Consider the following 24,106-nt stretch of genomic DNA (forward strand, 5'->3'; position numbering starts at 1 on the left):
TATATCAGAAATCGCTTGTACTGTAACCTCCTGCAAGGAATGCATCGACTTACCAAACACCATGTATATAATGTTTGGACATCAGTAAAAAAACGTGGATTTAGGACAGTAAACAAAAATATCCGTAAAAGTTGCAATATCTCAAAAACTAGACCCAAATTAAAATTTACAAGAGTGAAATAGGTGCTTGATGTAACAAATAACACTCTTAAATCATGGACACGTATTGGAAAAAATTAAAGGGGTAAATGTGTACAACAACTTCATTTCCTTCGTTGGTGCTTAGATTTTTGTAATCAAATTATATGAAAAGTGTGCCGATATGAAATACAAGGCTGAACTGAATATTGTAAAAGCAAAGAATCATTAATAGAATATGTTAATTTTAATTTTGACACCTTGTTTCTTGAAAAACGACATAAGAAAAGTCCTAAAATACAAATACATAAAGTATTTGTGGTTAATTGCTCCTTAGTAACACCCACTTCGTATGACATTTTTTTAAATATATTTGATGTGACGATAATACTCATTTTATGAAAGAAACTACTGGCATTATTGTGAAACAAATTGCATGTATAAATAACTATAGGTATATTATTTAATGTTTTATTATAATTTACAATTATGTTGCTGCATTCTTGTTACAGATAGCATCCTCCAGCAGAGTCACGTAGCTACCCCGATAGTAGTGGGAATCGGGAATTTTTCCAGGAAATGGGGAATTATTTTTGGTGTTCGCCAAACTACGGCGAAACGTATAACAGTGTAAACAAGAGAAACGGCCAACGCAAGACGATTACTAACGTCTAGTATAAATATTGCCACTCTGCTAACGCATTATGTGGTTACTTACGGAAGTGGGTTATCTCTTAAATACAACTTTTTAAAATAATCCCGGCGCAGTATCGAACTATTACTCAAGGATAATGAATCCACAACTATTGATCTCCGTTACCGTGCTCTCCCTGCTGCTCTGGGTGAGTACAACTAAGCGAAGTGATAATAGTGTCAGCGTTCGAAATATTTCATCAATGTGAACGACGAATATTAATTGCTTTATATATTTTTTTCAGACGAAGCAATGCTTCTCCAGGCCCAACAAGGTGTTTGTGCCCAAGCACCACTGCAACATGGGCATGCTCTGCAACACCACGAAGAATTACCCCGAACAAGAAATCCAGAGGTTAGTGGAGCGGAACAAGAAGAAGTTCGCTCCTCTGTCGGGGTCGGTGATCGAACCCGCCGATCAGCTAGTGCCTCAAATCAGAAATTCCGTAGAGGAGTACGAGGAGATGAACATGTGCAGGACAAAAAGGGTGACGGTAATGCCCAAGACAGGGTTCGATGTGAATATGAAGTTGAGATATATAGTTAACGTTCAGGGATTTGAGCAGGTCCTGACATACGAGACTTGTGTGTAAGTACCATTGTTTTTACATGCCTGTTAACTTTAAATTTTCTCGGGTCCTAATTTAATCGTGGAATTTATAACGACGTGATTTTAGATACGGATTTTTGAATTTGATTGATTGATTTTTTCATTCAATTATTTCGAACCGTTGACCCAAAAATTCCTAGAGTCTGCTGTTTTTTTCCTGGATTACCTTCAGTACAAATCACATAACAAAAATGTAGATCCCTAGATCTGAGCGAGGTCCGGAACATTTTCAAAATTGCAAAAATGTTTAAAAAATTTAAAAAGAAATATTTTTTACTTATATCTAGGAACCCATGCATTTTAAAAGAATATTGAAGAGGAAAAAAGGTTTAAAAATACAATTTTGCACAATATACTGTAAGTTAAAAATGTTTAAATTTATTACCGATGTTGCAAAATAGCAATAATTGATGAAAAAAATGCGAAATAATCAAGTTTCTTGGAGAATTTTTTAAAAATATTTTAATTGCATCGAGGGCATTCTAATTTTGGTAAAAAAACTAGAAGAGCATAATAAAACAACACACCAAATTTCATTAAAATCGGTTCTATAGTTTTCGAATTTTCAATATGTTGCACAGCCTCAAATAAAGCATCTAGACAATTTAATATTTTTTCACATAGAAATGACCGCTCAACCTTTAAAATGGTTTTTGAAAAATTGAAATCGGTTGATTAGGACGGCCACAGTAAATTTTTAAAGTCTTTTTAAAATCTTTTTTTATTTTTAAACAATTAGATTACATTTATCATTTTGCAATTTAATTTTTTTTTTAAATTATAATTTTAAAGTACCATTTTTTCTTAATTTTATCTGTACTTAACAAAAAAATTAATTTGCAAATAAAAAAAATGAATTTGTTTAAACAAAAATTATTAAAATAATTGTAATAATTATAACTAAATACATTCATATTCAGAGAGTTGAAATATATACGTAAACAAATTTTTTCATTGAAAAAATGCAAGAGCATAGGGTAAAATATACGGTATATTCAATGCATAAATAATAAACTTTGTTTATAACAAAATATGTGCAGATTAGACATTATGGCATTACGATATTCCAATTCCTTGGCTCGCGAGACATCGGATTAAAAAAAAATATCGAAATTGGTCCATTAGAAGCAGAGATAATGCAATTTTTTTCGTACCGCATTTTGAACCTCCGAATTCAGTCTCGGAGCGAAAGCCCCCTTCCCCACTTTTCGTGTTTTGAGTCACATTTCTCGCGTGCGAGCGACAGCTTTTCCGCTGATTTATCTGTGTTGCCGATAACTTATGGATATGAATGTTTTCAAGCTTAGAACTCAGAAAAACGAAGCCACTGGATCAAAAATTATTGCTAAATTGTTTATAAATTAAGGGTAAATGCCGATAAACTTTGACCGCTTATATCTCGAGAACCAATAAACGGAATTTAACTTTTTTTTAAAAAAAAAAAGAAGCGTCTTTCCGAGTACTTTAAAATTATAATTTTTGAAAAAAACTAAATTGCAAATTGATAAATGTAATCTAATTGTTTAAAAATAGAAAAAAGAGTGTTAATTTTAATAAATTACTTTGCCGTCCTAATCAACCGATTTCAATTTTTCAAAAACTATTTGAAAGGTGTAGCGGTCTTTTCTATGTGAAAAACGGATCCGCCCTGGTCTATACTGGATGCTTATAGGCACATATAATTTCACAAAATTCCTTATTTTGGATTATTTTATACTAAAGACCCTTAACCAAGAGTTAAAGCCACTAGTGTTTAGTATCTGCACTATTATCAAAAATCCCAGAATTTCAATACCTCTAAATATTTTTTAAATCCGATAAGTACATTTAGATAATAAGCACTTTCAAAAAATTTACCATTTTCGAGTTGTTGATCATTTTGTTTAAACGTACATTAAGGAACCACTCTGCGGACTACGCCGCGTCCAGCATTGAATTACACCCTCAATATCTAGTTCCATTCTGAAGACCCTGCTGATCCGATCTGTAGTCCGCAGACTTTTTCCCACAATATAATTAGTTAAAAGCATTATTTTGCCGAGCAACACTATTCATTCGTTCAATAGTGCCTTCAGATTAGTAGGTCGCTCTCTGCCAGCAGGTACTTTGTGCCAGATGCCATTGAGTATCAATGACAATTAAGATATAACGTACTTTGTAGGTATATATCACCTTCATTCAAAATAGTTAACTATGACTAAAATAACTCGAAATCTATTCATTTTACAAAATAAATATTTTGTTAAAATACGTTTTTAATCACGACAAATTTTGAAGTGAAAATATTTTTTGTGAAACAAATTTTTATATTTAGAGAGCTTATTTAACTAAGCAAAAGTCTATTTCAAATTTAAAAAAATAGTAACTGCCTAATGTAATCTACTTATTCAATTTTCAAAATAACCAGTGGCGTCGAAATTATGAAGAACTTCGTAACATTGACATCTAGTAGCTACGCTAGTAGAGTAGTAGAGTAGTAGAGAAATATTTAAATCAATTCAAAAAATGTTTGTCTTTAATTAATTATATCATTAGTTTGATCGATTTAGGTCAAACATCTTCAAAGATATTTAAAAAACTGTGACATATTTTCCTCTTCAATGTCTTCTATTCGAAAGTTAGTGACTTTGAAGCTTTAATTCGTCAATCTCTTTGGTCTAAAAAGGCAACTCGAAGTTATGTCATTGACTTAGACAACACTCAGTATATTTCTAACTTTTCAAAATGATATTCGTATAAAAATATATCAAATCTGTTAACGCTATCAACGTTTTTCATTTAAGAATTCTCTTCCTAAATAATATTTTCCTTTGGTACATTTAGTAATTTTTTTGAAATAAAAAAAAACAAGACGTAGATTTAAGAACACATTAATATCCTGTAACTTTCAGAACAGTGTTCCGATAACTTCGAATCCCATTATTCTCATACATCAAAATTTAAAACTTTCACTAAAATGTGTTTAATTAATTAAATGAGTCCAGTATATACATTTTAATAAATCATTAACCGAAATGGGACGTTTATTGGCTTCCGCAGAACGATGGGTAGAAAGTGTTTGATATTTTTTAAAATATTTCTGGGGTAATTAAATTTTCAATAAATTAAGAAAAAAATGTTCTCACGTCCATATTTAATATTGTTTTTTTTTTGTTACAGGGACGCGTCGAGCGAGTGTTTTGGGAACGAACTCCTTCCCAATGATTTCAAGACGTTTTGCAAACAAACTTACAACATAGTGCGGCTAGTGTCAATCAACAACTCTGGAAAATTGGAATACGGACGATTCACCGTGCCTAGCAGCTGTGTCTGCTCTTACAGGAGGGACAACAGATTTATCTGAAGGTCTCAGATCGACTTCATGTTATGACTGTTTGAATTCCATAAGACTTACTAATTTATTATGTATTTATTATATATTTATTTATTTATTTTCATATATTCTACGTATAGATCTTTGCTGATTTAAATTGTGATTGCATTTTTTAAAGGTATTTTGTTATCTAGTTGTAATTTTTTAATATACCTACGGTCGGTAAAAGTAACTAAATTTTTAAATAAAAACTGTTTTTATAAATTGTTTTTTCAGATGTCCGCATTCATTTACCAAGAAAACTATATTATCCCACTACTATAAAAAAATATAAAGCGTTTAAAAAATATGTTATCGGTGATGGGAATCGCCTTCGTTTGAAATATTATAAAATGTTCCTGTATAGGTCCTACACAGGGTAATTCATAACTTATTCAAAAATATTTTAGAATAGTTGCGTCATGAAAAATGGAGTCAATATCGTAAAAAAAAATGTAAAATCCATATAAGTAGTTTCCGAAAAAAAAAAATTATTGAAGTAGTATTTTCAACCATTACATCGATGAGCTACTGTGGTTTCTAGCGTCATTGGCGTTGTGTGCTGTGCGCAATGCGCTCTTTCTCCACAAGGCCCCTAATACTAAAATCCGATTTTAGTATTAACGATGGTGTTTATATTAGTTTTTCAAGTGTCAAAAAATGGCTTAAGTGTACAGCAACTCGGAGTTGATGGATATAGTTTTAATTATTTATGGTGAAGCAAGACAACATTTGTGTTAGTTCGTAGAAACTGGGTAAGATGAGCCCAAATGTGTTTACACATCGATGAATAAAATTTTTAACAGTTGCTATAACATCAGGTATGTCAAATTATTTTATTAATTAAAACTACAAATTCATTTTTATTAGGTAAGCAATAATAACAATAGCGGCAAAAGTAGTTGAATTTGCTGCTATAAAATAGGTGTTATAAAATTGTATTTATTTCTTTCCTTGAGAAAGAAATTTTTCAGTATATTGTCCGTGCCGGTAGGCTGTCGCATACTTTGCCTTGCGTAAGGTCAGGTTTTACAGTGGACCAGTTTCCAGTACCGTGCCCCCCCAAAAAAACGCTTATGATCAAATTAGTAGGTGCTGATCGTTAAAGGGTGTACAGATTTGAAGATGTTTAGAAAAAATTAAATGTAAGGCGGAATTTGAGCTAATTGTTTGTCGGAGTTTCTGAACACCCTGTATAGGTACATATTATGAACTGAATATTTCTTTTAGTCTGCAAATGGAACATTTCAGTTTTTAATTTACTGTCATTTAATTTCATGGTAAACATGAGAATTTAAAGGCAATTATTGGAGCACGTGAGAAGACATTGAATAAATCGAATTTGACTTTTACTTTCTTCATGAAAATGAAAGACAAGTCTGTGGTGTAAAATAAATAATAACAGAAAAAGGTAATACGTGACAGCGCTGCCTAGCAACAATGAAAAACAATAGTTCTCGAATATCTAAAGTTACACTACATACCTACATTACAATAATTTATCTCTAACATGCTTTCAAAGTATGTCCTTTATTTTTCTGGAACTGAATTTTTTAGTACCATTTCAGGCTTTCTCTGGCTAAAAATTTAATTTTCGAAGGTGTATTAAATAAATAAATTCTGAATTCATCATATTTATCGTCTATTGTTTATTGTTTATTGTTTATTGTTTATTGCTTATTGTATGAGGAATACAAACAGGACAGGCCCAGATACATATTATTTTCTTATAAGTACATAGTAGTGATTGTCACTGAAGAAATAAAAAAAAATAACACAAATAAACAAATATTAAAAGCAAAAAATTAAGAAATATGCAAAATACATAAAGATAAGTACAACTAAACAGTCTAAGAAACACTTAAAATCAAAATAACAGAAATATTTTTTCAGATTCTTAGATAGATAGATAGATATTTATTAGTCTTAGTACACAAAAAGTGTTTACACATGTCAAAAAAAAAATTATAGTAGTAATATAAAATCATTATGAAAAAAAATGATAATAAAATATACAACACAGTACACACACGCGTATAACAGTGTTGACACATAACTAGTTCATAATTTAAAGAACAAAGAAAATTGTAATAAAATAATACAAGTACAAGCAATAAATGGTTGTCAAATGTTAAAATAAAAGGTTTGTAAGAGGACAACAAAACAAACAAACAGTAAATGATACATGTTAAAATAAGATTATGAGTAATGTAATAAGAAAAAAACTGAAACAATGCAACTGAAGTGTGCGAAGCCTACGTCTTAAGTTAGTCATATTAGGGTGAGATCACTTTTTAAAAATTCTTGCGTAGTATAAAATGCGTTGGTTAATAGAAAGTGTTTTATTTTTCTTTTAAATAAAGTAGGGTTGAGATGACGTACTGCAGCTGGTAATGCATTAAAAAATTGGATGCCCAGGTATGATGTGCCATTACGTTAAGTCATTTTTGTTTCTAGTATTATGAGAATGGATTTGGCTACGCACAGTAAACGACCCTTCATTTTCTTTTACGTACAAAAGACACTGGAGTATGTAAGTATATGGTAATGTTAAAATATCAAGTGCCTTAAACTGTGCTCTACAGTGATTTCTGTATTTTAAACCCGAGATTATGCGAATGGCTTTTCTTTGAGTAGCAAAAACGATATCAGCTGAAGGTGAATGACCCCAAATCAGCATTGCATAGGATATTTGGGAGTGAATAACGCTATGATAAGCAGTAATTAACGTTTTTTGAGATACTTTGCTAATCAAGTTGCGGATTAAATAGATACCATTGGAGATCTTATTGTAGAGGTAGTGGGCGTGCCTGTCCCATTGCAATTTCGGGTCCAAATATATTCCCAGAAATTTTACTGCATCAGGATTGTTTACGTCGTCTATTTCACGCAAGCTGAACATCAATTTTTCGGTCTTAGATGCGTTTATCTAAGGACTATATTGAGACAGAAAAAATATCAATTATGATATTATACAAAGCTATTTACAAAAGAATAAACATCTATTTAAACGTGAATTTAAGTAGTATTTGGTATTATTAAATTATTAATTTTATTTAGTAAATTAATAACCCTAATAATAATTCATAAAAATCCTCCGAAGATATAATTTCTTTTTGATTATAAAGTGTCACGGTAAAGCGTGTGATTTACATATCACATTTTGTTTTAGATTAATGCGGATCTTAAAAAAATACAAGCAATATATCTGTTAGAATTAATTTTTTTATGTATTATTATTTATTATGTATAGTGTTTTCCTCATAAAGACTCAAATGAGTAAATTTCAGAGATATTTTTGGGTCTAGTGCTGAAAGAGAATAAAGTTGGTAAAACCAGTAACGTGCTGACGTGCATATTTTGTAATCTAAATAATGAGGACCACACTTGCCTCTAGCTATACTAATTAAAAAATGTATTTTCATGAAATATTTGCAATAAACTCAAACAGTTTGATGAGTAACATTAAAAAAATATAAGTAAATTTGGTACCCTACTACTCCTTAATATATACATATATACTTTACCTTTTCCACATTGAATGATAGGGGGCTTTCCATACATATAATTTAAAAGCAGGAAGAACTAACAAGTATTTGGTTGTTTACGGATTACGGGTTTCAAAATGCATTTATGTAATAGGAATTGACGTTAATTTGGGTAACGGTAGTAGACAAATTATATATTTAAATACAAGAGAGTATATTTCCATATAACTAAATAACAAATCCATAGGCAAATTTTATTATTTAATAGGTATGGTATTAGAGCTGATACACAAAAAAAATCAATTGGTATCAATTTGTTCAATTCGATTGCCAAATTGCCAAACTTTTTTAGAACGTTCCTTGGTTAAATTAGCACAAAAAGATAAACTGAACTAGAAACCGATTCAAATTTTTTACCAAGACATTGCACCTATTGGTGATGGTAATTCTTCTTAGGGAATCAGAATGAACAATAAGTTGATAAAAATTTTGTTCAAGCAACACTTGTATTCATGTAGTCACTTCTCAGTCGTGGCAAAGCAAGCACAGTCACCACTGTAGATGCCGGCAGTGAGGAAACGTTTGGAAACAGTTGATGCTACCAGTTATGGAGATCACTACGGACTGTCTCAGAGGATCACTGTTATCTGCGGAGCAGTTCCGACCATGGCGGCATTGGAACCAAGAATCTAAATGAACATAAGGGCGGATCTAGGGGTTCTGAGAGCAGGTGCGCCCCTACAGAACCTAGCCCGAGACCAAGAAGGGCAGGTAATAATAATTGTAACATGATTATTTGTTGCAAACATACATACCATGAAATATTTTTAGAAACTCTGCCCATATACTTATTAGAATATAATAAAAGTGCAACGCATTATTATAGAAGAGTAGACCCATTACCGAATAATTACTTAATGATTACCGAAGAAAAATTGGTATACATGCATTATGCCTCCGATTAAAATTCACTTAGGGTTTTGTACTGAACAAGAATACTGATATGATTTACGGAAGTATGAATAAAAGCTGCAAAGTTTCTCCTCTTGCATTTGGTCGAAGATAACAATGCCTGCCTCTGTTAGGTAACCAACTGCTTTCTTCTAACAAGAGGGCGTTGCAACGAATTTTAAATTAAAAAATTCTTACAACACATTCTACAAATATCATTTTAAAAAAGTAAAGTAGGAGTTAAATTTCAGCTACTGAACTTTGAGTCATGTTGAACTGTAAAATTAAATAGGTACGCAAAATACATGAACAAATTTCCATCAATAGAGTGATTTACGGATATTACCATGAAACGAAATAATGCGGCAAAACTTGATGATATTTTTTAATTTTACAAGAAATCGTTACTTATTTGGCAATTAAGAAAAATGTAAAAGTGAAACGAACTTGGCGAACAGCCGCGATGTGCTAGACTACGTCTTAATTGCTGCTCTATTAACAGGAAATGCAATTAGAATCACATACCTTCTTCATTTATTTGGTGACAGTAATAACATGTCCCTAGTGAAGTACCTCAAAAGTTGATAACAATGACGATAATTTGAATTAAACAAATTTTATCCAACACTTGTATATAATGATACGATAATTTCTTTGGTTTTAAAGGAATAATGTGGCCTATAAGTCACTAATGAGTTATAAGTCATAAGTCACTAGTAAGTTATGACTTATAACCCACTAGTGACATATATTATTATAGAAATCATAAAAAGACAAATGTTTTATTTTTCTAGTTTTTATTAGAAAACCAATTTGAAACAGTCAACAAATAACCTAAAATACTACAAACTTACAATAATGTACCTACTTTAATTAATATTAACATTAACATTTATGGTAAAGCCGTAATTTGATGCCAAAGGATTATTGGAATCATTTTGTGATTGTGGTAAGTTTATAGAACAGGTGGCCCCTTTGCTTGTGCTTGCTTCAGGAGTCTGCACCCCTTGTATCTTTTTAGCAATATCAATTTTGTTGGAAATTGACTCTTCTATATAACTTTCTGCCATGGTAGATGACTTCCATCCACCATGGCTTTTGAGTATTGTGATATCCCCTCCAGCATTGGCCAAGAGAGTTGCAGATGCGCAACGCAAGCCAACATCATTAGGGATTTTTGATAGCTTATTAATACTAACACAATGACGTGTGCATTTTCTCTTTTGAACATTGCAAAAGAACCTTGTATGCTGCACATTTTGAGGCTTAGCTTAGAATATTTTCTAATTAATTAAATTGGATTAACACAAAATCCTTCATTTAACACAACGAAACTTCTTGGTTTGTTCGTTTTAGTATTTGAAATCATGATGTGGATATACTGCCCTTTGTCCTCTATTTTGTCTATGCTTAGATGGGTCAATTCCTTGCAACATCAAGCGCCAAAAACTCCTAATATCAAAGCCACCTAAAAACAACAAATTTAATAAATATAACTCAGTTAAACTATTCAGTAGAACCTACCTTATTCATAAGCTGATCTTCACGCAAAAATTGTTCTTGTAAGACCTTGGATTTTTTTGGTTGAAAATATTTGTGCTTAGACTTTAGAAATGCCACTACTCCCACTAGTCTTCCGAATTTAGAAATTGCAATGTTCTTGTAAACTTCAACATGGAATATTTAGTCCACAATGTGAATGGGGCTAATTTCTCACTTAAATTGAAAAAATAAGCCTGCAGGACATCTTCATTTACGCCTTTCACCCCTTCTTTGAGTTTCCAATCTTGAAATTCTTTCAGTTCTTTGTTGTACTTATATAGATTTTGATTTCTCCGGAATGAAGCCTGCAGTAGCCGCATTATCTTTTTCTAAAATTTCAGATGGAATTTAAACATTTTCCATTTTTTCAGTCTTGGTTATAGGATTTCAACGTGATTTCAACTCAAAAAGTATTGTTTGTTTACTGACAACGCTTGGTTACAGACACAATTTAGGTTGACACTCGCATCCTTTGTAATATTTAAAAATACATTCATTTCGTTAAATTACTTTTTCTGACATTGACGACTTGAAATTTTAAATTACTTTTATTTATTATTAAAACAAAATTCTATGAAAGTGTTGGATAAAATTTTATATGGCACTCGCATGTTACGCCATATAGGTGTCACTTGGGAAAATTAGCGTGACTTATACCACCGTAACACACTAGTACCATAAATAACTATTAATTAAATAAAGTTAATGTGAGGAGTTACACATTTTTTATGTAAACACTTCATTAAACAAATTAAGGAATCAGAAGAAAATAACGCCGATTGGAGTTCAAATCAATCATGAAATTGTAAAAAGACAAAAGCACATCCAACAATTTTCAGAGTACTTAGTAGGCTTTCTTTAAGACGAATATTATTGATGTTTTATGTCGATTTACATTTTCAAGTTTCTAAACTATCACAAACTTCAAAAACTATACTGAATCGAAATCTTCCAAGACGTTGAAAGGTTATACCGAGAATTCGCCCCAAACAAAATGAGCACAGAAACAGAATGGTAGTAAGTTTATTAAGATATTAGAAGAAGAATAAGTTATCTCATTACAAAAAAGAATGTAGGTCGTAGCCTAATGAACAATAAGGAATACATTAATTTAAAATAGCTTTTGATGTTAACTCTAGTGACTAACCAGTGCCACTTATGGATCACATAAGTTATAATTTGTGACTTACAGCACTGAAAGCGCTATATCACTCTACAGTAGAATCACTAGAACCTTTAAATTATGCACTACAAGTCAAATTACTAGAGATTTTCTTACAAGTGATTTACAGTTCATGTCACATAAAGAGCTATAGAAGTAAATTAAATGTCTTATAATTATTTCATTTATTCAGAGTGACCTGTGAGTTATGATCTGTGAATTATGATCTGTGACTTATGATCTGTGACATAAAATTATGGATGGTTGTTTTATATGGAAATTACCAATTTTTCTAATTATTTTAGAAGAACTTTCTTTTCAACGAACCGAATATTGGACCTTGTTCTTGACAACTCTTTTAACTATTTGTGTTCAAAATTTAAGGAACTTACTCATCTTACGGGTTAAAATTTTTCAACAACTGAATTAGAAAAGTAATCTATTTTGTTCATTGGAAAGCTGTTTAAGGAAGTTTTTTAAAGAAGTAAAAAAGTACTTTCTATATAGCTCCAATACGGGCTACCTCTAATACATATAATCATTATAAGAAAAGAGCAAATCAAAATTAATATCGATGTGTACGAGAGTACGAGCTATTTTCAAAAAAAAATGCTTGACTTTTCATTGCATTTATATTTTTAAGTGATTGATGAGCTATAATTTGTTCTATAAATATTTAGTAACACAGAAGTCATAATTCAAAATTTATAATATTTTCATTTATTTATATATCTACTTCTCAGACAAATTGAAAGTCAGTTATAGGGCACGAAAAATAAAATAGATTTATTATATCCGCTGTATCAGATCAACTCGAAATACTTGGTCCTCAAGTTTCAAAACATAGAGTTTGATGTTCTTAACAAAACAAACAAATATATTTAGTTTAGATTTATACTATACATAATTGGTAAACATAAGAGAAAATTGTAGTACATTTGTTCGACGAGTGTTTAATCTAAACAATGAAGATGAACAAGTGTGAAGTGAAGAAACATTAAAATTAAGACAGATAAAAATAATTTATACAAAAGTAATATTAAAAATTAGGATAAATCTTTCAAATTGAATTTGTTAAGTAACTAAAATTGAAGGGTATCTTGAGGCGAGCAGACATCATCAGCCTTGAAATTCAAATATTTAAAATATTTTCTCTGTACTGGTTCAAAATTTTGAACATAATTATCAGTACGAGAATTCCAAATAAGTGTAGGATATTCCAGTTCTGATAAATGCATAAGATATGGTGGTCAACATTGACGTAATCTGAAAAAATTTAAAATTTTATTGGCATCCGATATAATGAGATTGATACCTATGAGCAATTTATAGTATCTAAAATAATTCCATGATCTTTAAACTTCGTGCGTCTAGTAAGACCATCATTGTCGTACCTTCTTACAAGTCTTGCGCATGACAGTACATTTCTTCACAGATTTCGATGAATATCATTGATAAAAATAGCAAAGAGGAGAGGTCCCAGAACTGACCCTTGTGGAATACCTGATGTCATATTTTCCTAAACAGAGGTTACACACCAATCAGATATTCTTTAGGTAAAAACAATTTAATTCAAGAAAACTTATATTAACCCAAAAACGATACAGGGTATTTAGTCTTTTTAAATAGTTTTTCTTTATTATCTGAGAACCGGCATATGATTTCAGATCAAGTTTGGCGTGTTGTTTGTTTGGAAATATATTTCTCACCTATGAAAGAAGAAGAATATTTCAATTTCTATTAAAATTGCTAAATTCAGAGAAAAAGAGAAGATGCAATCCTGTTCGTAAATAAAAATAAATTCTTAAGAAAATAATTTACTATATGCCCGAGAAACGAAGTATTTTTGCTACTGTGTATGATTTTTGTTTTCTTTATGCGGATGAATCAAATTGTGCAAATTTGAATGAAATATTAGAAAATAATATTTTTCAGGATCCTCCCGATTTCTGCCTGTGAATGAAAAGATATTCTCATAACAAATGATTAATGTCTTTAAATAAACATGAAAAGTTCATCTAAATATATTTGCTAAAATCTTTCGTTTCCTGTCAATTTGGTTTTATAAACGTCCATTCTTTTTCGGAGTAGTAAACGAATTCATCTCTGTTTGCTGGAAATCTAGCAATATTAAGAGAAATTGACAAAAGACTTTTCTTGTGTGGAATCGATTCAAATGTTCCCGTTTCCTAAAAAAAAAAACTATGGACAGGAATACTTTAATATCTAACTCCACAGACAATGCTCCTAAATGTTTATACAAAAAAGCATTTATTAACTAAAGTAAGTTACAGTTTATAACTACAGTTTTCTGGGACATTGATTTGATGAAAATTGTACGACTTCTCTATAGAATTAATTTGAATTAAATTAGATTAAAGTACAAAAAGGACAAAAACTATTGACAAAAAATGTATAATTTAAAAAACAAATAAAACCATTTACAAAATTATAAAAATTAAAATGCAAGGGCAACTGTCTGCAAAATTCTGGTAAAGAGGGGGTCCACTGCAGTCATCATATAAAAGTATGTCACCACCATGAGCACCTCCTCGAAGTGAGAGTGAAGACGTGCAGATCTCGTTTCAGTGAGCGGCTTCGCCGAAGAACAGTGTGTACAGTGAGTGTGTGACCTGGACCTCGACTTTGCCATCAGCATGAAGGTAAGCCCGTTGCAATGATTATATTATGGATTTAGATGGAAATAGTCCAGTTCCTTAGTCTTAGATTCGTGGTTAAACGCTAAAATTTCATCAAAAATTAACCTTCACCATCGAAATGATACTTACTTATACAGGGTGTCACAAAGTCAATGTGCGGTATTTCACCAACGACTAAAAAATAAGAGAAAAACTTTACAGGAAGATGTTTTTCCCAGTTACCTATGAAATAAAATTCAAGATAACATAAAACCGATAAAATTAAATATTACTGTTAGATTCGTTGAAAGAAACAATTTATAAATTTCAGATTGTGGTTGGATTTTACTGCAGCTTTTTTGTATGTGAATTTTTCCAGTGATTGATTCAAGGATCAGAAACATTGAACAATTTACAGTTAAACTGCTCTTGTTTTTTACCGTTTAAGTATAAAACTGATTAAAAAAATCATTATTTAGAAAGTTTGTTTGAAAATCTATTTAGTTTTAAACTGTATTGTATAAAATAAGTTACAATATTACTTCATGAATTTAGAGAACGAAAAAAAAATTATGGAGGAACGACAATATTCCACGTCTACTAAAATTACTAAGTTAAAGAAAATCAATGAACAAGAATACAAGAACAACAAAACTAAATCAGGGTTAAAAACTTTTGTTCAACTGTTTCCCTAAACACTCATTACGCATACATTACCATATTTTAATAACAAAAGTATCAGTTTAATGATTAGGTCTTTACACAGACAAATAAGTTTGCTTCTGAGACAAATACACCCACAAATGCTCACTAGACACGACAAAGGAAACGCAAGTGTGAATCATTTTTTTTTCAAAGGGACTTTGCATAAACACATATTTCAGCATGTAAAGCTATTTTTAAATCAATTTGACTCCAATACAATTCCAGGAGCTCGCCTTTAGGGTCCTGTTAGGGTATATTTTTTATTCGCCAAAGTTCACAAAAGGATTGTCTCTCATATTTAGTCAAAGAATGCAATTGTAAAGTATTGCTATTTTGTATTTAAATTTTTGTTTAATTAGACACGATCCATATGTTTGAATATAAATGGTCTTAGTTGAAAAATAGGTTTAAAAATATTAATTCATGGTTACTAACATTTGAAAAAATAATATTCCTGTATGTTGTATTCTCTACTTTTATTCATAAAATCTTAGAATTAATTCTAGATACTTATATTGTCTCCAGAAAAAGACAGTAATATTGCCCACAATTTTATAATCATCGTCTTTCAAGGATATTGTGAAAAACATATATATAATGCTTGCATGCAGTTGTATTAAAAAATGTCTCGCGGTGATAATTATAAGTAACGAACAATGACATTTTTTCATGGTAATATGATTATTAATAATATATAACGTATAATTATAGTTCAGAGTATTGTTTCTTGCAAAACGTATCTATTTTTCACAATACAGGAAGAACTAGTATATATGAATTAATGTTTATTAATATTTAAGTTTCCTTTGGTAAACATGCGAGTGGTCAATTCAGTTTTACTTTCATTCATAAATGCTCAATGACATTTTAACTCAGTTGGGTAAATCTGCGGTGTGTATTGCTACTATCTTTGTTGATCTGATATTAGCGGTTTTTATCACATCCTAATAAACACTTGGCAATGCTGAACTAGTTTGAACCAAACCATAAATCATGTTTATTATATATTTACTAATATCCCTTAATACTAAGTAGGTAAACTTTATTTTTTTGAAGTTAAAATCAAAATGGGCAACTTTCATTCAGTCTAAGAACAAAAATTTGCCCAGAAAAGAGGACACAGAATTTTGAAGCCATCCCTGTTACGGTTTTTGACAGCCTAAACAGTTATGATTGAGAATAAAAATGTGCACAATAAAATGTTTTTAATATTATTGTGCTTTCCTTCATTCTTAAGCTGCTGTAAAAGTTTTTCATCGGAAATATATTTTTTGTCTGTAGCTGTATAAGCCAGGACCTGTCCTTGAAATTGAATTCTTAGACAGGGTCAGAATAAATTTTTTTAAGTAATCTTTTCGTAGCACAATTGATTAGACTATTTTGGAGTTAAAAAGTCTCTTAAAATATCCTCATTTGAGACTTTTCTGTTTTCTGTGGATACCGTCTTAGTTTTTACGAAAAGATATTGTTTAGAATATCTTTTTATGTGTATTTACAATTCGATAGATCGAAGTGAATAAAAATAACTATCAACGGAATATTTAAAAGAGAAATTTGTTCTATATAGAGTCAGAAGTAAAAGTAAATGTCAGGTTTCTCCAAAATATTCAAATAGCTTTATGTGAAGTAATAAAACATATTAGTTCTATTATTGCCTAAAAAGTGTAGCTATTTATTGCCACTGCCTCAAACGTATCAACTTTTAATACAGTTTGTCTTTTATTCTTAACTATTAGTCAACATAAACATATTTTGCTTATACTAAGCAACTAATACATTTTTATTAATATTTAGGAAAAGTCCAGTGAATATGCCAACAACTAATTAACTTAATATTGGAAGTAAATATTGCCATTTTGGAATATATTACATATTTCTTACGAAATGATGAGAAATCTACACCTTGCCGCTTTTAAGGTTTATATGTCAGTTTTATTTTTTACGCGATACCACTTTCTCCTCGCGGAAGAAGGATCATTGACCATGAACTTATTCGTATTTATTCTTGCACGACGGTGCACAGTAATTGGTCAACGTTTTGTAACGTTATTCTTTTATTAATACCGAAGTTGTCAACGCATAAATTATTAATTAATTTGAGAAATAGTCATTAAATATTAACTTGAGTTTATTACCTACGCGTTTATAGTTATTCGTGAGTACCATATTTAAAAATATCAGAAAGAATATTAAACTTTCTAAGTCTTTTATATACAGGATGCGACATTTTTCGTCGAAACAACCAACGCAAACATAAGCGATTATTTTTATGAAAAGATTTTTAAGGAATTTTATTATCGTTCAAAGAAAACTCCAGTTTTTATTCTATTGAAGAAATAGTCTTCACACTTCATGTAAGAGCAGTTACCTACCATATAACATAAGGACAAAAATAATCAGTGGCGTCGAAGTTAGGAGATATTTGACACTCTCCATGAATAAATAATAAATTTAGAATGTCAGCATTTGAATAAATGTTAACGTTTTCCATTCTTTAACAATAAATAATACTCAAGTAAACATGCACTGTATATGTTAAATTGACAACAATAAACTGGTAACAGATGGCTTGTTTTGAAGTTCCATTAAAAATTTTACAGCCATCCTCGCAAGAAATTATGCGATATTAGTCGACTGCACGAAAAGTAATAAATACCTTAAAAATCAGAAGAAACCATTATCATTATACCATTCGAAAGAGAACAAAATTGTTCATTAGGTTGCGCGAAAATATACAGGTTGTTCTATTTGAAAAAAAAAAATAAGTTAAAATCGTTTAAAGTTGACTAAATTCGGCATTAAATTTCTACCACCCTGTATGGAATTATGTCATTTTGAAATTATGGCAGCGAAGCTTACAGTATTATTTATGTCCCCTACAAAATTTTATTGCTCTAACTTTATTATTGTAAAATACACATCTTTTTGAATTAGGCAGTGCATTTTTAATTTTTTTTGAAAAAAATTAAATATGTCAAAAACGGTTAAATTTAAGAATAGAAAATCTTTACGAAAGTTCACCTAAAAATTGAAGTAGAATCCAAAATTGCAATAATATACAGGGTGTTCCATTTAAAATAACGAAGACGACGTCAACTTCCGGTATAACCGAGAGCGTTAGGTGGGCGCCATTATTTTAGTTGAGAAGAGCATGCCCGAAAACACTATAGTCCAAATTTTCAAAATTAAAATCGAAGTAGTTTCTGAAATATGTCTAATGTCTCGTCACTGTGGGACACCCTGTACATATATGAAGTGAGTGTGACTGTGATATAACAGTAGCACTGGCCATAAATGACCACTGCTACTCATGGAATTATTGATGAGAACTAAGTTCGAAACCGGTATATGTTTGGTGGCTCTGCTGACGAATGATCTTAGTTGATTACTAGATATTACATATAAAAATTGTTGCGCCTAGTGGCGATATCGGTCTTCCTTTAATAGAACTTGTCAAATAACTGATCGCTCTCTGCCAGTTTCATTATATTGAAGACCGAGATTATTCGTAGATTGTAGCACTTTGTTATATCTCACCCCTAATATTGTCATGAATTTTAGACAAAAGACACTGAAATTTTAACTAAAAATGGTCTATTCATGGTGGAGATGTTTCTTTTTGACGTCAAATAGCTTTTTGATAGTTAAAATGCATCAGAATTCATCTAATTGTGGATAAATATTTTCCTAGCTAGTTGCCATATAGCTTTTCTTCAGAAGAAACTTTGAAATTGGAAGTTAACTCTTCTGGTTAGTCTTTAAATTTCTTCGTATCGTTGTGGTTCATGATTTAAAGCTACTGGCCTCCTTGATGTTTATGCATGAGTCATTTCCCAATTCCAGATAATTATAGGTTCTTGTCTCGCTTGAATTTATTTTAATTTTTCTGGACTTATGTTACTTGCTATCCAAAATCTTATCCCACTTATTAGAATTTTGGCATTACTTGAAGAGATTGATGTCCTGTATCTGTTGTGTTTCACAACTGTTAATTTCTTCAATGTTATTTCTTCTTCTTCTTTTCCTAGTGGTTAGTTCTGAACAAGTCCCATAGCACCACTGCCTTATCAGGTCTATTGAGTCACATCCTCGGTAGACCGGACTGTCTACAAGCTTTAGCTGTTTCTTAAAGTGACAGTGTCCCGTTACAAGTCCCGTCACTTTCCTGAGCCGAATTTTCTTCAAGCTCAGCAACTCATTTGTTATTTCCTTCAAAGGATACTTCATAAGTTCCTTGGAATGGCTTTGCCCTGACATTGAAGTCCGGCTTTTCCTGTGTTCTCTCTCAGCCCATTTGCCCAGAGCCCCCTGCTTAGAATAAAGCCTGTGAGAACCTTAAGCGATCAACCTAAACTGTTGGGGACTATTTTGATCATTATCAATATGGAACTCTTTCTTGATCGAATCGTCACATGCGATGAAACATGCGTCTTTCATTTCACTGAAGGATAAAGATTGAGTAGCGTTGTACCCACTCACCAACCAAACAAAAAGTTTCAAGCAAATACATTCCTATTCCTAGATAAAACAATAAATGGATATAGTTGTCAAACTATTTAACGATTGAGACATCGTTATAAAAATAAAAGTTGGGGATTGTCGATTAAAAGCATTATACTTTTAGTAGTTCTCCCACAAATTGCTGTGGAGAATTCAAAATTGCTTTAGAGTTAGAAGGTAAGGTCAGAAGCTACAGAATATCTATCAATACATCTTTAACACTGAGTGATATTCACTTGTTTAAAATTGTAAGCAATTCATTAATAAAACGCGGTTTGAAAGAACTGACTTGGCTACAAACAGATGGTTGCATGAGCAAGCGACTGAGTTATAAATAAAGCTAATCCTAACAAAGTTAATTTTAATAAACTCAAACATAATTTAAAGGAGTTTCCTTCGTATAAGTATTTTTTTACTTTTTTAACTTTCTCATAGTCCTATTTTTTTTAATCTGTCTCTCATTTTATTTACTTCTGTTCATGTATTAATTCTCCATACAATTTTTTTAATTGGCTAAATATATACCTGAACAGTGTCTTGTATACTTAAGTTAAGAGCAACAAACTGAAAGCTTTATTTTTTGTGTTTTTTGGTACTTAAAAAATCATTGACCTCTTGCGTAACTGGCAACATTTTTATAAATGTTATTAGGAGACAGAATATTGCATCTACTTATTTGGACATAAAATCTTCCAAATGAGAATTGGTGTTGCCTTAATTTTGTCCTTTCACTTCTAGTGAATGTATGATTGTATGAGTCTAAAATAAAGTTTCTTTCAGATAATTCTACTATTGATATCTGTACATGTCATATGTATGACCAGAGATGTAGAGGGATCTGCCATAAGAGCCCCTTTGGACGTAATATCTTTGGATGACATTTCACCCGAAGAAAGAAAGCAACTTGACCAGTTGCATAATAAATACGGACGGCCAAAGAGGTAGCACAGGTTTTATAATTAACAAGAGAATGTAATTTAAAATTTATAATATCAAGTATATGTTGATTTTACTTAATTCAACTCGATTTGGTAGAAACAGTGCAATAGTTATAGTCACATGACTATTGATTTGTTTTGTCTCCAGTTTTGTCTTCATTAAAAAAAATTAATGAATTATTTAAAGAAAAGTAACTACTTATTGAACTTTTTAAATAGCGATACCTAAATCAAAACAACATTAAAATACCATTTAAAGCATCAAAATGCCTTGCTCAGATTTTGCTGGTACCAGTTGAAATGAGAAAAAAGTGATAAAAACAACGATACATCCATTCTTTTCCTGATACAAGTATACATTTTTGTACTGACGAAGTTTTAGTAGGTCTCAAATGTGCCATTAAAAATTTTCTTATTAACTTTTTTCTTATTTTAATTGATACAATGAATCAACAAAATTTGAAAAGATTTCATAGCACTTTTAGTTTTCAAAATCTGTTATCATCAAAGCACTCAAAAAAGTTTTTTAGCAATTTAAATCAGTTATCGATATCTAATAAGAGGACTTTCTGTGTGTCTCTTAAGAGTCGTTTTCAAATATCTACATAAATGTACATATTTTGCTGAAAATCCTACTGACTTTGTTTTAGACAACAAAAACATTGTATTTTTGCCACTGTGCAGGAAGAAAAACCTTTTCCTCAATGAGATAATTGCAAACAATATATGCTCTAAAGATCTGTGTCGAATTTCATTTAGAAGTGTTATTTCAACTCAATTATTTTTATCTGTGCACTACTTTACTTACTTTCTATTTTATTTCAATTAAAACTGGTTTTCCAAAAACTATACTCTTAAAGAACATTTTTTGTACAGCACTTTGTATAACTGGACATCAGAACAGACGAAATTTTGATTACAGCACCACTTTTAATTCTTGTGCAGGTCGGGATCAGGAGGGGGATCTGGCGATATTCTCGAATCCCTGAAATTGGCTATTGGTCAAGGAATTAAGAATAAAATTGGCGAGCTCGCCAAAGGGTCAGCTGCTGCTACAGCTCGTCTAAGCAGTAGTAGCAGCAGCTCAAGCAGTGGTCATGGGTACAGCTACCATCCTCCTCCAGAGGTAAGTGGATACTTATCAAATAAAAAGTCTTTATTTGTTATAGTTCAGCCTATATTAGTTCTTCAAAACAACATGGCAGTAGTCTTAATTCTTAAGTCTTAAGGACAAACACATTTGAGCATCAACAACATGACAATGCACTTTTGAATCAACATGTCAGTGAATATCTGTTATGTATATTACAAATAACAGGAGGACTAAGATGGACCCTTGGGGTAACCTTTTTGAACTGTTACTTCATTTGAAAACACATTTTGGTCATTTAGCTTTATTTCAACTATATCTTACGATCAAGTAAAGGATAATATATTATCTAAAGAATATTATATTCATTAAGATGCTCCTTAAATTGAGCATAGACAAATATTTTTAAAATGTTTGAAACTATTGTTAATATAATACCTATATATTCGAAAATATGTCATAAAATAAAGTTTTGATGATGTGTAAAGTCAAATTAAAACGAAGAAAATGATTTAGTCCAGAAGCTAGATAGTTTTCTCTAGAAGCTCCATATGTCACTATACAAGAAACATACTGATTAAAAATACTTCAATCAATTCTTTAAATATTACAAAAAGTATTTAGAAATTCTCTTCTGTTCCTTGTCCAGAGTTATGACCACAAGTCCTTGGACTTCTGGTCCCTGAAGAAGTCTATCTTGAACACCCTACTGCAGGCCGTCAAGGCGATCAAAGGAGGAGTTATAGCTGTCAAAGGGCAACTCATCAAGGGCGGTGGGTATCTGACAGCAGCAGCGGGCAAGTTAATAGTCACCAAAGGAGACGCAGTTACCAATCTGGGGAAGAAAATTGCTGCGTCCGCAGTGCTGGTACCCTACCATGGGCATCCTTCCAGTCACGCTGGTGAGTTTCGTGTTATTGTCAGTCTGAAGGTATTTTTTGGCTTTATCAAAAAAGAAATTACTTAAGTATAAACATAAAATTATGAAGGTACATTATGCAACAGGTATAATTTCTCAACATCAGAAACTCTGAAAGAAGAAGAAGATGGTAAAACATTACATTCTGTCAAAGTTATTTTATTTGTACCTACTCGATTCAACAGAATTTAAAAAATTAACATGCTTGAAAACATATTTTTTACATTATTTGAAAGGTCTTTTAATTTCCAGTCTCAATTCTTTTATTATATTTTATTTATTCGTGGGAAGTTAATAAATTATTATTAATGAATACAGTAAGTTTTGGAAACAACAATGTCAATAACACTTTGTTCATAATAAACCATAGATAAACTGCAGCACAGAGTATAGATTATTGGGAAGTGCGTTAAATTCTTCAAATGCTATATTTTCAAACTAGAGTCTACAGACTGCTAGGCAGGAGATAACCTTAATTGAATCATTTTTAATACTTAGGTCTTTTACCTAACACCTGACCTGACTTAACCCAACTTATCTGTTGTTATAGAATAAATATTGCACACGCGTAAGCAAAAGTATCTAGCTATGTGCAGAATCTACTCGATAGACAAGATATAACACGCGCAATTTGAAAATTCCGGTTACTTTTTGATCAAACCTCGTATAAAAACCTTAAATGGTCCTATAACAAAAAGTTTTTTCCAACGGTGTTAACACTGAAAATATAACATTGTGTTCAGAATTTAATTATCATGAGTCGTTTTCAAGAAGAACGTATTCCCCAAGGTATATCAACCACCTTGTACATAAAAATATAATTTAATAACAAATTTGACTAAAATGTAACATCATGATATTTTTTAACAATTGCTTGACGTATTACGTAAACATAAATTATAATATTTAATTATTTCAGAGAATGCTGTTTTTCTTAGGTTGATACTTATTATTTAACCACAATCATGCCATGTCATAAATATTAAACATTGTTTTACAAATCCTAATTTTAGAATTTCCTGTAATGATAAGTTCATAGAAGTCAAATCTAGCGAGTGGAAGAGTTTTTATTCACTGTTCCAGATGGGCGAATGGTTAATATACTAGATTTGACATTATTGGGTATTTTATGGGAAAACTTTGAGTACCAGGTTTAAATCCAGATTTGCAATAGTTGGTAACTTCTAATTTAAGGTATAATTTTTTTATGTTTTAATCAAAAAGTGTCAAACCTTATATTTAAATCAAGAAATTATCTATGCTTCAACTGAATAAAATTTTAACATATTTAGAAATTTAAAATAACTAAAACAATATGTTTAGATAATTCGGAAGTTTATATTGTGTTCAAATAATTTTGTGATCATTAATTATTTTAT

At 30.9% G+C, this 24,106-nt stretch overlaps 1 protein-coding gene across 1 annotated transcript; it reads left to right on the forward strand.

Moving 5' to 3' along the window:
* Positions 1 to 872: 872 nt before the first annotated feature.
* On the forward strand, positions 873 to 4,965 carry LOC108905718 (neurotrophin 1-like). Its single transcript, XM_018708701.1, has 3 exons — positions 873 to 980; positions 1,077 to 1,420; positions 4,601 to 4,965. The coding sequence occupies exons 1-3, from the start codon at positions 930 to 932 to the stop codon at positions 4,782 to 4,784; spliced, it is 579 nt and encodes a 192-aa protein (XP_018564217.1). The 5' UTR covers positions 873 to 929; the 3' UTR covers positions 4,785 to 4,965.
* Positions 4,966 to 24,106: the final 19,141 nt, after the last annotated feature.

The sequence above is a fragment of the Anoplophora glabripennis genome, unplaced genomic scaffold (assembly GCF_000390285.2).
Source record: "Anoplophora glabripennis isolate ALB-LARVAE unplaced genomic scaffold, Agla_2.0 scaffold31, whole genome shotgun sequence".
Classification (NCBI taxonomy): domain Eukaryota; kingdom Metazoa; phylum Arthropoda; class Insecta; order Coleoptera; family Cerambycidae; genus Anoplophora; species Anoplophora glabripennis.